This window comes from Symphalangus syndactylus, chromosome 14, assembly GCF_028878055.3.
Source record: "Symphalangus syndactylus isolate Jambi chromosome 14, NHGRI_mSymSyn1-v2.1_pri, whole genome shotgun sequence".
Classification (NCBI taxonomy): Eukaryota; Metazoa; Chordata; class Mammalia; order Primates; family Hylobatidae; genus Symphalangus; species Symphalangus syndactylus.
Window position 1 is genome coordinate 25,040,340 of NC_072436.2, and position 17,141 is coordinate 25,057,480.

General features: G+C 41.7%; 1 protein-coding gene across 3 annotated transcripts in view; it reads left to right on the forward strand.

Annotated features, from left to right (window-relative positions):
• LOC129463170 (STAM-binding protein-like) overlaps positions 1-17,120 on the forward strand; it is a 22,487-nt gene extending 5,367 nt beyond the window's left edge. For 2 of the 3 annotated variants that reach the window (XM_055243745.2, XM_063617529.1), the window contains 5 exons: positions 10,782-10,857; positions 11,136-11,231; positions 13,354-13,720; positions 15,322-15,446; positions 16,333-16,552. In XM_055243745.2, coding sequence (XP_055099720.1) covers positions 10,782-10,857; positions 11,136-11,231; positions 13,354-13,720; positions 15,322-15,446; positions 16,333-16,500 — 832 coding nt within the window. In that variant the 3' untranslated portion in view covers positions 16,501-16,552. Of the gene's footprint in view, positions 1-10,781; positions 10,858-11,135; positions 11,232-13,353; positions 13,721-15,321; positions 15,447-16,332 lie in introns of all 3 variants that reach the window. The other variant, XM_055243744.2, reaches the window with a different exon arrangement.
• The last annotated feature ends 21 nt before the right edge of the window (positions 17,121-17,141 follow it).

Consider the following 17,141-nt stretch of genomic DNA (forward strand, 5'->3'; position numbering starts at 1 on the left):
ACTCCCCAGAAACTTAACTACTAATAGCCTACTGTTGACTGGAAGCCTTATTGATAACATAGTCAGTTATCACATACTTTATATATTGTATGTATTATGTACTATATTCTTACAGAAAAGTAAGCTTGAGAAAAGAAAATGTTATTAAGAAAATCATAAAGAATAGAAAATATAGATACTATTTGTTAAGTGGAAGTGGATCATTATGAAGGTCTTCATCCTCGTCATCTTCATGTTGAATAGGCTGAGGAAGAGGAGGGGTTGGTCTTACTGTGTCAGGGGTGGCAGTGGCAGAAGTAAATCCGTGTATAAATGGACCCACACCATTGAAACCCATGTTGTCCAAAAGTCAGCTGTAGTTGAAATAAGGAAAATACTTAAGAGTACTGTGATAGAGAATAAGCAGGGGTTTATGACTAGAGTAGTCAGGGTAAGGTCTGTCTGAGAAGATAATATTTAAGCTGAGACTTGAGGGATGCAATAAAGTTGGTCATTCCAAGAGCACAGGGCAGAGCATTAAAACACAGGTAACTCTGTGTTTAGAAGTGCTTAGGTGGGAAAGACCTTAGCATGTTCTGGGGATTGAAGGATCATTGTGTTTGGAGTATAGCCAGAGAAAAGCAGGATGACTCCAGGTGAGGCTGGAGAGGCACATGGGGCTGGATCATGCAGGACTTCATGGGCCATGGTAAGGAGTCTGTTTTTTATCTTGAGAGTAACAGCAAGCCATTGAAAAGTTTTAAGTGGGATTCAGACCTAAATTTACTTACTGTTTTTTAAAAGAGATGAGGTCTCGGCCGGGCACAGTGGCTCACGCCTATGATCTCAGCACTTTGGGAGGCCACCCAGGAGTTCGAGGCCAGCCTGGCCAACATGGTGAAACCCCATCTCTACTAAAAATACAAAACTTAGCCAGGCATGGTGGCCCACGTCTATAATCCCAGCTACCCGAGAGGCTGAGGCAGGAGACTTGCATGAACCCGGGAGGCAGAGGTTTCAGTGAGCCGAGATCACGGCAGTGCACTCCGGCCTGGGTGATAGAGTGAGACTCGGTCTCAAAAAAAAAAAAAAAAAAAAAAAAAAAGAGATGTCACTAATGTTGCCCAGGCTGGTCTCGAACTCCTGGACGCAAGCGATCCTCCCATCTCAGCCTCCCAAAGTGCTGGGATTACGGTTGTGAGCCTCCATGCCCAATCAATATTTTAAAGTATAAATTTTGGCAGTTGTGTGGTAAATGGTGGAGCAAGTGTTAAGAGAAGGCAGGGAGACTAGTTAGGAAATTCTTGCAGGCTGGTGGCTTGAAGTAGTGTGGCAACATGGAAAGAGACAGATGGATTTGGTATTTTGGAGGTCAGGTCCATAGGACTTACTAATCGCTTAGGAAAAAAGATACCGCGGAGGTTGATGTCATGTTTCTGCCTTGAACAACTTAAACGATGGGGTAGTCCATGTATTGAGATCGGAAAAATGGTATCTAAAGAGGGCTGGGTAGCGGGGGGATTTAACCGTTCACGTTTGGGGTTTTTTTGACATGTTAAAATTTGAGATGCCTGTGAGATATCCAAGTAGAGATGTCAAGTGGGAGGTTGAATGTACCAATCTGAACTCGGAAGACTGAGGTCCGGGCTGGAAATACAGACAAGGGAGTCCTCAGCATACAGATGGTTCTGAAGTCATGAGAATGGCTGAGATTTTCTTTTTCTTTTTTTTTTCTCCTGTAGAAATTAATTTTATTCTTATTCAGACTATTTTCAAAGAAGTAGTGGTGCACTGTTTTTCTAAAAATATGCCTTTATAGATTTTTATATATGTATATAATAAAATCCGTACATGTATTTACATGATTGCAACGTACAAAATTACAGCACTGTGGTATGTACCCATCTACAGGTACATTCTTTCCACACATCCCTGCTGTGCTTTCCCCATGTGAAGAAGGGAGACTGAATCAGTTGTGAGCAGCCGAGGGCTGGCCCGGCCACGGAGCCTCCGAATAGGGGCTTGGGTGGAGCAGGTGAGGCGACTGCCGAGGCAGGAGCAGCAGCTGTTGCAGGGCTCTCCTGCAGGCCAGCAGGCAGCATCTGGAGGCTCCTGGCAGCCTCCCCCTCCCCTCCGCCCCGTGGTGCCCGTGCTGCCCTCAGGGTGGGGTGGCTGACCACAGACCCCTCTGGTGCCATTCTGTGACCTGGACTTGCTTGGCTGGGCCAAGAAGTTGTGTATGTGAGGGGTGGAGGAGGGAGCTGTGGGAGGAGTAGACCCCGTCCAGCCCCAGCCCTGGGCAGGGGAAAGGGCTGGTTGGCTAAAGCCTGCAGATGACTGGTGAGAACACTCCGCTTGGCCCAGCACTGCTAAGGGTCAGAGACTAGAGGCTGGGAGGGAGAGCAGTGGCTGCCGGCTGGGGAACAGGGCCTTCTTCCTCCCTGGGGCTCAGAGGGTGGCCTCAACTGAGCTTGAATAAGCCTGGCTCTTAGGCCCTGCGGCCAGAGGCTTGGCCTCCTGCCAGCAGAGGTGCATGCACGCTGGGGAGGGGTTGCCATCTCCACTTCGACCCTTGGGCCAGGGGCTGGGGAAGAAATGGAGGCTTAGGCCTGGCCCGCTGCTCTGTAGGACTAGGTCCCCGGGGCTCAGGATTCCTGAGGCATGCAGAGAAGGGCCTGAGAATGCCTGAGATTTTCTAGTGAAGGGGCTCTTAATCCAGGGTCCAGGAACCTCACAGAGATTCATTGATCGAATTCAGGGGATCTGTGAACCGGAACAGGAAAAACTTTTCTTGTTTTTTCTAACCAGTGACTGAAATTTAGCATTTCCTTCCATTTTGAATGTAGGCCTCAAAGTACAGTAGTAGTAATAATATTGTAATTTTGTCACCAGTAGAAATCAAGATATTTTCATATTGCATTACAGTTGTTGCTGACATCTCAAATTAGCATCTAAACATCACTACTTCAGAATTACAGTACAGAATTATTAGACCCACAGCTAGATCCCATTATCAAATGCATTGATAAAGAACACATGAGGCCGGGAGCAGTGGCTCACGCCTGTAATCCCAGCACTTTGGGAGGCCGAGGCTGGTGGATCACGAGGTCAGGAGATCGAGACCATCCTGGCTAACACGGTGAAACCCTGTCTCTACTAAAAATACAAAAAATTAGCCTGGCATGGTGGCAGATGCCTGTAGTCCCAGCTACTCGGGAGGCTGAGGCAGGAGAATGGTGTGAACCCGGGAGGCGGAGCTTGCAGTGAGCCGAGATCGCACCACTGCACTCCAGCCTGGGTGACAGAGCGAGACTCCGTCTCAAAAAAAAAAAAAAAAGAACACATTAATACAGAAGAATATATCACAATTTTTAAAATTTTTGAAAACTTTTTCAATAAAATTGGGGTATTTTTGGTGATCCTTTGTACTTTAAGTTATACCTTAAAAAAATTATTCTGAGAAGGGTCCATAGGCTTCACCAGATGCCAGAAGGATCCATGGAACATAAAAGATCAAGTATCTTTGTTAATAAGACTAGGGAATGAAAAGAGAAGGAGCCTAGGACTGAGCCCTGAGGTTAGTTAATGGAGGGAGAGTCAACAGGGGAGACTTTCTTTGAAGGAAGGTTCAAGAGGCAGGAGGAAATCCAAGAGAGATTGGTGTGGTGTCATGGGAGCCAAAAGAAGTTAGTGTTTGAAAAAGGAGAGTAGCCATCTATGTCAGATGGGTGAAGACAGAAGATTGGCCTTTGGGTTTGGTAAGATGATGTTGTGGGTGATCTTGGTAAGCTATTTCGCTAGAAGGATTACAGAGACCCTAATTAGAATGGGTAGAAAGGTGAATGGACAGTAAGAAAGTGGAGGCAAAGGGTATAGACCTAAAGGTGGCAAATTTTTTTCTATAAGGGACCAGAGAGTAAAAATTTTTGGCTTTGTTTGCTCTCTCTGTGACTACGTCTGCTTTATAGTGTGAAAGTAGCCATAGACAACATATAAATGAATGGATGTGACTGGTTCCAATGACACTTTGTTTACAAGAACAGATGGCTAGCTGGATTTGGCACAACAGCTGTAGTTTGCCAACCCCGGTATAGGCAACTCTTTGGAGAAGTTTAGATGGGAAGGGAAGTAGAAAAATGGGGAAGTAGTTGAAGGGGGACAAGGAGCATGTGAACATGTGTATGTATTTTAAGTTGGGAGATTTTAGAGCATGTTTTTGCTGATGGAAAAGGATCCTATGGAGGAGGAGAGGCTAATGGTCCAGAAGAGAGCTTAGCTGTACTAATAAACTCCTCAGAAGGCAAGAGGGGATAGGATTAAGAGTACATGGATGCCTAAGGAATTGTTTTTTATGTCACTTAGTGTTATTTTGAGTGACATATTAGTGTTAACAGCAAGACTGATATGGGGAGTTTGTCCCTGTCACTTATAGGACCATTTAAAATGATGAACTACTAGGAGAGTTGGTGCGGATGAGATTTAGCAGCTCATTTACTTGATTTGTGGGATTTAGAGTTTAATTTGGAATTTTGTTGTATTGGCTTTACCTGAAGTAATGTAGCTACCTTCACTTTTCTTGGAGATACCTTTAAAATCCTGATTCTGATTCTGATTCTGTGAACAGAAAATCACAGCAATTGCAAAGAAATTCTAGCTCAGTGATTCTCAGTCTGTTTTCTGTTGTATTTTACTTAGTACATTCCTGTCAATAACAGTGGCTCAGGTTTGGCAGTTACTACAACCGAGGAGAAAAGAGAGCGGAGTATACATCTGCCTCACCACTCCTCTGCCTCCCCTACTACTGAGAATTATTGTTCTAGACCTTTTGTGGATACTTTCTTTACTTCAGGATTTTAAAAGGCACGTTTGTTCCTTTTCCTGGAGCAGTTCAGGCATCTTAATGATCTCAGGCATATTTCCCCCCCAGTAGCTTCCCTAATGTAGGAATGCTTTGCCTTTTGCAGACCCCAGTATAGAAGAAAGAGTTCAGCATATTAAATCCGTACATATTTTCATGATGAGCGCAGACAATAAACCAGGCAGTGGATTCTTTCACAGCTTTTTATGGTCATCAACTAGGCTGCCCAGAAGGGAGTGAGAGTATTCAGGCAATTCCTGTCTGCTCTGTGAGCCTCCTGGAACACCAACCCTCTTTCTGAAAATGAACTGTCACCTGTGTTGAAAATGTTTGCTGGGATTGGGGTTTATAGACTGAAGAAGGTTCCATTTGTGATCATGCTTACCGTGCTGAGTAACTTTAAGACTGGAAGAATCGAGATGAGGATCCTTAATGCACCCATGTTAAAGAACCTTTGCTTGACTTTTTGAATTAGTTGTTTTCATACAAAATTAACACTTATTCATGATTTTAAAAATTTTTCAAACACTACAAGGGAGATATTAAAGTGAAAAGAGAAGTCTCATCTATCAGAGGTGGCCACTATTGTATTTCTGGCATGGATGAGATGTGATTAAGCTCATAGGGGCCCCCACGTGTCCTTTTCCTTAAAGCATCAATGGGATCATACCATGTATTCTGTTCTGCGACTTGCTTTCTTCACAGTAGTGTCTTTCCATATCAGGACATACTGAGCCATCTCATTCTGCCTCAGGGCTATTCCATCTGCCTGGAACACGAATCTGGAACAGTCCCAGATTCATGGCTCACTCTTGTCTAGTCCTTACTCAAATGCCTCCTTCTTAATGATGACTTCCTTAGCTGCTGTATCTAAAATTTCAACCATTCCCCTATCACTTTCTATCCCCCTTCCCTATTAATGACTTTCCTAGCATACTTCTGTTTATTGTCTGTTCCTCCACTGTAATGTGCACTCTATGGTGGGGAGGAATATTTGACTGTGTTGTTCACTGCCATATCCCCAACCTTTAGAATAATTCTGGACCCCATAGTAGATGCTCAGTAAATATTCACTGAATGAATGGGTGAATGATTACATTGTCTTCACATTTGGATGCACATTATTTTTTAAACAATCCCCTATTGATGGACATTTAGGTTTTTTTTTTTTTTTTTAGTTTTTTCTACTTTTTTAAACAATGCTGTATTGAATATTTTTATACATATATCTTTGTACTGTTTTATAATGATCTCTAGGATAAATTCCTAGAGATAGAATTGTGAGTTTAAAGGATATACACGTTTTAAGTTGGTTGCGGTGGCTCACGCCTGTAATCCCAGCATTTCGGGAGGCTGACGCGGGCAGATCACCTGAGGTCAGGAGTTGGAGACCAGCCTGGTCAACATGGCGAAACCCCATCTCTACTAAAAATACACAAATTAGCTGGGCGTGGTATCAGGTGCCTCTAATCCCAGCTACTCAGGAGGCTGAGGCAGGAGAATCATTTGAACCTGGGAGGTAGAGGTTGCAGTGAGCTGAGATTGCCCCACTGCACTCCAACCAGGGCAGCAGAGCAAGACTCTGTTTCAAAAAAAAAAAAAAAAAATCAAAAAATAAATAAAATAGTACAAATTAAAAATAAAGGATATACACATTTTAAATTTTGAATAATTAGCTTCCATTTTCCCTCCCTTAAGATAAAAGGTTATATTAATTTACAGTCTTGCTAACACTGTATGGGGATCCCATTTCTCTATACCAGGTATGATCAACCTTTAAGCCCCATTTCTCTATACCAGGTATAATTAACCTTTACGCCTTTGCCAATCCGATGGATGAAAATGGTATCTCATCCTAATTTGTATTTCTTTAATTATAAGTGGATTCAGCATTATTTCATATATCCACCTTTTGTATTTACTTTTCTGCTTATGTCTTCTTTTTTTTTTTTTTTTTTTTTTTTTTTTGAGACGGAGTCTCACTCTGTCACCCAGGCTGGAGTGCAGTGGCGCAATCTCGGCTCACTGCAAGCTCCACCTCCCGGGTTCACGCCATTCTCCTGCCTCAGCCTCTCCGAGTAGCTGGGACTACAGGCGCCCGCCACCACGCCCGGCTAATTTTTTTTTGTATTTTTAGCAGAGACGGGGTTTCACCATGGTCTCGATCTCCTGACCTCGTGATCTGCCCACCTCGGCCTCCCAAAGTGCTGGGATTACAAGCGTGAGCCACCGTGCCCGGCCTATGTCTTCTTTTTTCATTGTTTATTAGGTCATTTTGCTTGTGTTTTTGCAATCATATCTTTGTTGGCTTTGGTACTTTTCCTCTCTCCAGACTTCGACCAGATATAACCCCAGAGAACAGTATACATCTGGGCCACCGCTTTCTATCCCTAGAAAGTTTCTAGGGATAGAACTTTGAACCATGTAATGGAATCTAGTTTATAGGTAAAGAAAAAACTCCCAGACTTGTACATGATGCTGGTGTTAGCATCTTCATCTCTTATTCTTGCTCACATTTTTTGTTTATTAGTTAAAAAAAATCATAGAAACCCATAGCAAATATTGACTATGTGCTAGATACTGTGTTTAGCATTTTATTGTCTCTTTAAGTGTCACAGCAAGCCTGTCAGGGAGTACTGATTTGTCTCCATCTATACAATTTTATAGACAGGATATCAGCCATGTCCAACCCTTTGAATGCAAGGACTTTTTTGCTTATCTATGATGGCAGATATCACCTTTTTTAAAGCTCATTAGCTAGTTAGTATTAGTGTATTTTATGTATGGCCTAAGACAGTTCTTCTTCCAGTGTGGCCCAGGGAAGCTAAAAGGTTGGACACCCCTGCAAAAAACTGAGGGATGGTGAGATTAAGTGACTTGTCCAAGGTCACACAGCTAGTAAATGGCAAAACCAGGATTTGAGCCCAGGCATAGTGGCTCCAGAGCCAGCCCTAATAACCACTAAGTTCTTTTACCTCCAGTATGAGTAATGGGGTATGTTGCCCATTGTCTGTTTCAGGAGACCTTTTTGCCCATCTATCCCCATTCAGAAAACTGGCTACAGTTGTTGAAGCAAGGGAAAGCTACTCATGTACAGGTCTGGGAGGTTTTTTTTGTTTGTTTTTTGTTGTTTCTTTTTTTTTTTTTTTACTTATACACTAGATTCCATTACATGGTTCAAAGTCAAAGTAATATAAAGAGGTATTTGGTGAAAAGTTTCACGCCTATTCTTATCTATTCTATTACCCCGCCCTCATTTCTGTGTATACTTCGTGTTGCTTTGTATACTTACAAAGCAAAGTAAATAAATACGGCAGGTTAAATACAGCAGGTTGTCAAATAATGTCGTTTTGTCCAATGTCGTTTTGTTTTAATGTTGATGAGAAAAGAAAAATCCATTTCTGCCTGGGGCCACTGTCTGTGTGGAGTCTGCACATTCTCCCCGTGTCTGTGTGGGTTTTCTCCGGGTATTCAAGTTTCTTCCCACACCCCAAAGGTCTGCACATTAGGTGAACTGGCATGTCTGAATTGTCCCCAGTCTGAGTGAGTGCAAGTGTATGTGTGAGTGTGCCCTGCGATGGGATGGCATCCTCACCAGGGTTGGTTCCCGCCTTGGCCTTGAGCTGCTGGGATGGACTCTGGCCACCTGGGACTGAATAAGCAGGTAAATCATTTACTTACTTGTTTTTATAAGTCTTTCTTAAATGTATGTATAGCTCCTATTTATTTCAGTGTTTAATATTAGAAGTGTTTTGGTCTGTATTTAGAAATCTGGTGTTTTTGTGACCAGGATAGGTCAAAGGAACTTAACTCTTGTTTATGTCAATTAGTGCATGGTAAAGTTGGTTTTGTTATATGTCATTGTGCTTAAAGTCACAGTTTCCAAGAACCTATCAACATTAAGGACTTACTGTGTATACGTACATACTTGTACATATATGTAATGTTTATTCATCAAATATTTATTGAGTGCCTCTTTATACAAGGCACTGTGCTGGCTTCCAAGGAGTATACAAAGAAGCATGAAACACAGAAATCTCTGGCCTCAGGAAGCTCACAGTCTAGTTCTATAATAAGAGCATAAGTGAAAATAAAACATGGTGTTTATATGACATCATAGTACTTTCTTAGCTGATTCAGGCCTCAATACAAAGCACATTCAGCCTGCTAAAGGTAGTAAATATTAATATGTATCTTGGCTTTTGGGGCCAAGGTGAGAGTTCTACTGAATTATCTATCAGTCTCTAAAATATAAGAAATATATCTTATTTGTCTTAATAGATTCTTCAGGACTTTATGGTTTGAACAAATGAATCTGTATGTCTTTTAAATATAGACTTCAAGGCAACTGTTTTATATCTTTCTTTTTTTTTTTTTTTTTCCAAATAGAGACAGGATCTCCCTCTGTCACCCAGGCTGGAGTGCAGTGGTGTGATCAAAGCTCACTGTAACCTCAGACTTCTGGGATCGAGAGATCCTCCTGCCTCAGCCTCCCAAGCAGCTGGGACTACAGGTGCATACCACCACACCCAGCTAATTTTTGTGTTTTTTATGTTTTGTTATATATATTTATATATATGTATATATATATAAATTTAAAAATATAAATAGAGACAAGGTCTCACCCTGTTACCCAGGCTGGTCTTGAACTCCTGGGCTCAAGCAATCTTCATGCCTCGGTCTCCCAAAGTGCTGAGATTGCAGGCATGAGCCACCACACCCAGCCTCTTTTATATCTTCTTCATGAACCCAAAAGGAAGCTTTTTAAAGAACCATTTTTATTTTAGAGTCCATCGCTGCCTTGAGGAGCCTTATCAAGTTGGATCAAAATGAAACTTGTTGCCTAATATAGAACTGAAGGATGAGGACTTATCTTTAGAAAGTTTGTTTTGGTGGGGATCATCTTTTTTCTTTATTGAGGATTCTTCTTCCAATTACTTCTGCCCCATGGGCAGTAAGTAGAAAAGAGTTTATCCCAACTACAATATAATATTTTAGAGCTGTCAGCAAGCTACCTTCAATTTTTTTTTAAATCTCAGTTTCTGTCTATTACAACTTAATTCTGTTAAAAGACATCTTTGTTCAGAATCCCTCCAGTAGTTCTAGACATTCCAGAAACCATATGGAAGAAGTATGGTGTAGTAGTTAAAAGAATAGGCTCTGGAGCCAGCCTGCTCATATTGAAATTCTGAATCTGCCAATTTCTTTCTGTGACAAGTTACTGGGCTTTTATTTATTTTCACTGCCCCTAAGTAGATGTCTTAAATGTTAGAGATTTGTGAATTGATTCAGTTTATTCTCCCCACTGAGCTTTAGAGCCATGGATGAGAACCAAAAGATGAAATCTAGCATCTTATATTTATCTAAGCACTTTTCATCAAAGACAATGCATACTAACATGTAATATGCACATACTACATGCATAGAACACATGCACTAAGTATTTCCATGCATTTTTGTATGATGCAAATTAATATTCTTCTTTGAAGGAACACAAATCCCAAAGGAAAGAAAGCCAAAGTTAAAGGTTACGTAAAAGCTGGAAGTAGTAAGGAAACATGGTTTTCTCTTACTTCTGCCCATGGCTTTGTGACAGAAGCTCTTTCCTTTGAAAGCCTGTCATGTCACAACAAGAAAAAGATCTCTTTCTTTGGAGGTACATTTTTGGGCACAAGAAAGGCTTTTTAAAATTTTTTTGGCCATCCTTTTCATTGTAGGAGTCTGGTGCTTGCTGCCTAGTTTGGGAGTAGAGGAAAAGACTCTGGCTCTTTAGGGGGATAGAGATGGGAAAGGAGCATGGCCCAGCTAGGTGTACTAGCTCTCCCTCCGCTGCACTTCTGGAACCTTTCATGTAAGGGCTTCCGGATAAGGGAGTTGCATAGCTTTAGGGTCTTACGGACATTTGGACCATTTGCTTCATAATCATTTTGAACTGTTTCCTTAGGCTCTTTATTGAGAAACTACCAAAGCATCGAGATTACAAATCTGCTGTCATTCCTGAAAAGAAAGATACAGTAAAGGTGGGTCTTCACTTTCATTGTTGCCCATCTAAAAGCTTCAGAGCAGCACAGACTGACTTCAAGATAAAAGTAGTAGTCTCTGCATCTAAGTACCAGATCCTGCAATAGGAGATAAGGCCATTTCACCAGAACAGTTCTGAAGTAGCAGGTATGGTACAGTAGGGGGTATTTTAAATCATTTTGGGAAATGTTGCAGTCACCACCTTGACTTAAGTCTTCTTTTGGATTCTCTAATTTTCTGGCATTGTTCTAATTCTGTTTTCTGTTTTGTGTCTCAGAAATTAAAGGAGATTGCATTTCCCAAAGCAGAAGAGCTGAAGGCAGAGCTGTTAAAACGATATACCAAAGAATATACAGAATATAATGAAGAAAAGGTCAGTATATAACAGCCAAGAAGAAAATTATTTTGCTTTTTTAGGCTGTGCCCTGGGATTGTAATATGACATTTCAATATATCCTGTGCTTTTAATGTGCTGTTTCACCTTTTTTGGGCAAAGATCAGAAACTTAAAAAAGTAGAACACCAGTGGTTAGGCTCCGGGTTGTAACACAGATATAGCCTATTTGTCAAAGAGAGTGACTTGAGGGACAGAAAATCTGTTGCCTACCTGCTATGTCTAGAGTGAGAATTTTAAGAACAATGAACATTCTCTCCAAAACATAGGTTTTTAGATCAGAGAATTTGAGGGTTTGATTCACATTTGGTTATACCTGAAGCTATTTATAAGAGTTGACTTTTCAAGCTATTTTTTTTTTTTTTTTTTTGATACAGTCTCACTCTGTCGCCTAGGCTGGAATGCAGTGGCACGATCTCAGCTCACTGCAACCTCTGCCTCCCCAACTCAAGTGATTCTCCTACCTCAGTCTCCCAGGTGACTGGGACTACAGGCATCCGCCACCATACCCGGCTAATTTTTGTATTTTTAGTAGAGATGGGGTTTCACTATGTTGGCCAAGCTGGTCTGAAACTCCTGACCTCAAGTGATCTGCCTGCCTCGGCCTTCCAAAGTGCTGAGATTACAGGCCTGAGCCGCTGCACCCAGCCATTTCAAGCTATTTTCAAATGATTCTTTTTAGGAATAGTCAGTTAAAACATGTGGAGAAACTCCCAGGGCGCTATCAGTGGCCAGCTGTGAATACATACTGCAGCCACTCACAGGCTGTTGTGTAGCTGTCTGCTGGTCTCTATTCTGGACTCTGATGTTGAAAATCAGCAGAGGGATGAACAGCTATGAGGTATATACTTCTAAAGCACCAAGTGAGTGTAAGCTTTAAGGAGGAGGTTATTACTTAGCATTTCTTTCTTTTTTTTTTTAATCCAAATGCCACTCAAGTATTTCTTATTAGCTTAAAATGTCACTCTGTGTTGAACAAATACATAAAAACCATAAAAATTTCAGAGGCTTCATTTTGGGTTAAAATTCAGAAGGCCAGACCTGGTGGCTCATGCCTGTAATCCTAGCACTTTGGGAGGCTGAGGTGGGTGGTCGCTTGAGCCCAGGAGTTTGAGACCAGCCTTGGCAACATGGTGAAACCCCATCTCTACAAAAAATACAAAAATTAGCTGGGTCTCTACAAAAAATACAAAAATTAGTGTGGTGGCACGCACTTCTGGTTTCAGCTACTTGGGAGGCTGAGATGGGTGGATCACCTGAGCCCAGGGAGATTGAGGCTGCAGTGAACCATGATTGGCCACTACAGTCCAGCCTAGGTGACAGAGTAAGACTCTCTAAGAAAAAAAAAAAAAATTCAGTAGAGACCCCCAAGATAGCAGGTGTAAGTTTGGATCTGGTTCTATTTTATAGCCTTACTTGAAATATAGAATATATACATGACACAGAAGAATAAAACTCTCTGTGATACAGGTTAGGAGAACACAGACAATAAGTTGCATCAAGATTTCAGGCCAGATGTTGTGGCTCACGCCTGGAATCCCAGCACTTCGGGAGGCCGAGGTGGGCAGATTGTTTGAGCCCAGGAGTTCAAGACTAGCCTGGGCAGCATGGCGAAACCCTGTCTCTACAAAAAAATACAAAAATTAGCCAGGTGTTGTGGTACACACCTGTGGTCCCACCTACTCAGGAGGCTAAGGTGGGAGGATTGCTTGAGTCTGGGAGATCAAGGCTGCAGTGAGCTGTGATCATGCCATTGCACTTCAGCCTGGGAAACAGAATGAGACCCTGTCTCAAAAAAAAAAAAAAAAAAAAAAGATTTCAGTGAAGAGGAAAGTGCATTAGGTAGAGTCATTGTCGGGAGGGTGTTGAGAGGATTGGGATTTTAATTGTCCTTGGAGATAGGTATACTGTGGCCAGATAGAAAGGGGTGGTGACTACACTCCGTGGGTATAAAGATACTGAGGAAAGCATGAATTCTGTGTTAGGTAATCAGGCCAGAGCGGAAGTACATTTTGGAAATCTCCATGCTAAAAAGCCTCGTTCTCCTGAAGTGCGAAGTCACTGAGGTGTGCAGTGTTAGCCTAAATTTTCTCTCTTTGTAGAAGAAGGAAACAGAGGAATTGGCCCGGAACATGGCCATCCAGCAAGAGCTGGAAAAGGAAAAACAGAGGGTAGCACAACAGAAGCAGCAGCAATTGGAACAGGAACAGTTCCATGCCTTCGAGGAGATGATCCGGAACCAGAAGCTAGAAAAAGAGCGACTGAAAATTGTACAGGAGTTTGGGAAGGTGGACCCTGGCCTAGGTGGCCCGCTAGTGCCTGACTTGGAGAAGCCCTCCTTAGATGTGTTCCCCACCTCACCAGTCTCATCCATACAGCCTTCAGACTGTCACACAACTGTAAGGCCAGCTAAGCCACCTGTAGTGGACAGGTCCTTGAAACCTGGAGCACTGAGCAACTCAGAAAGTAGTAAGTGCATTTGCTGATGTCCTCTTCCTTTTCAGTTGCAGCCAAACAGTATCATTCTGACGGGGTCAACCTAAGATTACCTCCCTGATCCCACTCATTAAGCTTTGGTCACAGAAACCCATCTGATAAGTATTGCTGTACTGTGTCCTAATACACTGGCTATGTTATAAAAGTGGCCTTTGCTGAAACCTAGTGTGGTCGATTTTCTGAAGAGCTAATATTATTCTTGAAAGTCAGACTGTCAACTTTTTAGTGAAAGGAAAAGAATGTGCCAAACCAAATTCATAATCCTCAGATAACATCATCAGACGCTGTGTGACTCTGTGTCCCCTGCTCTGACTTTGTTACCTCTCTAGCAATTCAGATCTTGCTGTTGAATACACAAAAGCAGAACATCTTTCCCCTCCCACTTTTTTTTTAAAATATGAAAATATAGCTGTGAGAGACACTTCCTAACTTTAGCTTGCTGGCTGTCTCACAGAGTTTCTCTATGGTGTTCAGAAACTGGGTCCATTCTTGGCATTTTTTATGAGCTGCTTTGTTCATGCCTTTTTTGGGGGACTACACTGTATTTTTTATTTTGTTGTGGTTTGGCATTTTAACTTCTTCCAAAAACTAAGTTCAGAAGTAAATAACTGCCCAGATTTTTTTCCATTCTCAAGAATATACACTAGTGTATTTCTTTTAAAAGTCATACTCTCTGATATTCTTATCTGAGATAAAAGAGAGATTTAAAATTAAAAGTTCAGATGAATGGGCAGTGTCTTAGTCCATTTTGTGCTGCTATAACAGAATACCTGAGGCTGGGTAATTTATAATGAACATAAATTTATTTGGTTCACAGGTCTGGAGAGTGGGAAGTCCAAGATCCAGGGGCCTGGCAAAGGCCTTCTTGCTGCGTCATCCCACGACAGAAGGGTGGAAGGGCAAACAAAGATCCCTCATAGCCTCATCACCTCTTAAAGATCCTACCTTTCAATAATTTTGCATTAGGAATTAAGTTTCCAAAACATGAACTTTGGGAGACACAGCAAGGAGGTTATTTTTTGAATTCTTTGTATTAGATTCTGACAGAAAATTCCCAAATGTTTCAAGAACTTATGTCTTTTCCCCCCCTAAATTTTATTTTTTACTTTAATTTTTTAAGTTTTTGTGGGTACATAGTAGGTGTATATATTTATGGGGTACATGAGATGTTTTGATACAGGCATGCAATATGAAATAAGCACATCATGCAGAATGAGGTATCCATCCCCTCAATTATTTGTCCTTTGAGTTACAAACAATCCAATTACATTCTTAAGGTTATTTTTAAGAAAACTTTTCTTAAGGTAGTAGTTTGCCCTTTTCTTAACTTGAATAATTAAAGCCTACTATTTTCTCTTCTTGAAGTAATGTGCTCCTTACAGCTGTGGCCCAAGATTGGAGAAGACACTTTACAACCCTTTTTTTGGTGCCATTAGAATGAGATCCCTACTCACTGCCTGAAGTTGGGGGAATCCCAGTGGCTTAATGTTGCTCTCCCATGGCTGCCGGCTGTGAGGTCTGCTTGAGGAGGCAGGGTTCAGTGGTCTCAGACTTTTCTCCTTTCTCCATTACAGTTCCCACAATCGATGGATTGCGCCATGTGGTGGTGCCTGGGCGGCTGTGCCCACAGTTTCTCCAGTTAGCCAGTGCCAACACTGCCCGGGGAGTGGAGACATGTGGAATTCTCTGTGGAAAACTGGTAAAAAAAAAAAAAAAAAAAAAAAAAACCTGAACCGAAACTATTTCTTCCCCTCTTGGCATCCTGTGACTGTCGGAGAAAATATCCAGGGTCAGTTACCCTTTGTACCAAGGAACCGTGGACTGCATAATTTCGTGTCACTTTGAATTTGGTGACCCTGTATTGATTGATTGAATTGAAGTGATTATTTTAATGCTAGTAGTAAGAAATACCTAATTTTAAACTTGGTAGGAAGATCCAGTCATTATCTACATATCAATTTTTTTAGTACCTACTTTATGGTAGGACCTGGGAATATAAAATATGTAAAGCACATAGTACGTGTCCACGAAAAGTGCCCAGTCACTTTGGAGAGAAGGCAGACATGCACTAAAGTCTAACCAGCAGGCTGAAAAATATGTACAGTGTAAGTATTGGGAGTTTTGAGGAAGGAAAGGTCACTGAATGGAGGCACTTAAAGAACCCATTACTGCTGAATAATAAATAAATGAAGCAGAGTAAATGTAAGCTGAGGCTTACGGGATGAGAAGGACTTAAGGAAACAGTGACAGGAAAGCAACTTTAGACCTGAGCAAGGGGAGAGAAATGGTGCTCTACCCAGAGCTTCTCAGCAGAGCAGTTCGGCACAGCAGGAAATTCCCTCAGGGCTGTGGTGTTTGCCCAGGCTGCAGAGTTCTGGGGTTGGTCTCTGCATCTGTCACTGTACAGAGTACCCCAGGCAATGTGCATCAGCAGCCAAGGTTGTGAACCACTGAGTGGCAGGACTCCTGCTGTGTGGGAAGGGCTTTCACTTGTATAGATGCTTACCTTTCCACTGTCGGGATGAAGTGGAGCAGGGTTGCATGAGCACCAGGGAATTGTGACCAGCTGTTCTCTCCTTTGGCAGATGAGGAATGAATTTACCATTACCCATGTTCTCATCCCCAAGCAAAGTGCTGGGTCTGATTACTGCAACACAGAGAACGAAGAAGAACTTTTCCTCATACAAGATCAGCAGGGCCTCATCACCCTGGGCTGGATTCATGTAAGCAATTCTGAGCTGTCTGAGAGTTAGTCTCTGCCTCTCCTATGGTGGTATAAATACACTGAGTGTTTCTTTGAACAAAGTCAATTATATCCAGATTATTTATTGTTTTTCTCTCTTTCGGTTGCAGTCCTTAGCATACTTGACTATTGCACTTTCGTATTGTTTTCTGGGAACACTTAGGGCTTTTAAATTTTTTTAACTTTTTATTTATTTTTTAGTAAAAATAAACTGTTGTCCCTAAAGTTCCAGTTTCCCTCTGAGTGTGACTGGTGATGGGATGCTGGCCTAGAATATATGTGGACATTGACCTTAGAGACTATGCCTACTGTATACAGATGATGTTCCTTAAAGTTGTATACCTCAAAATATTTTAAATGAGCCAAGTAGGTTAATTCAGATGCTTGCATTTGGTCTTTCTTAAAGCACCTTTATATAAACAAGAAGGGCTATAAATACACATTATTTTCAAGTGTCTGCATATCTTGTGCAGCCTTCTGGTAATGTTCAGGTAAAATATAAGGCCTTCCCTAAAGATTATTTTTAAATTTTTCTTTCTATTCCTTTTCAACCCCTCACTCCCATAGCCCAAGCTGCATTTTATGCTGTATGACAGAGTTACAAATAAATTGGTTTATTCTTGGATTACACATACTTGTATGCCAGAATTT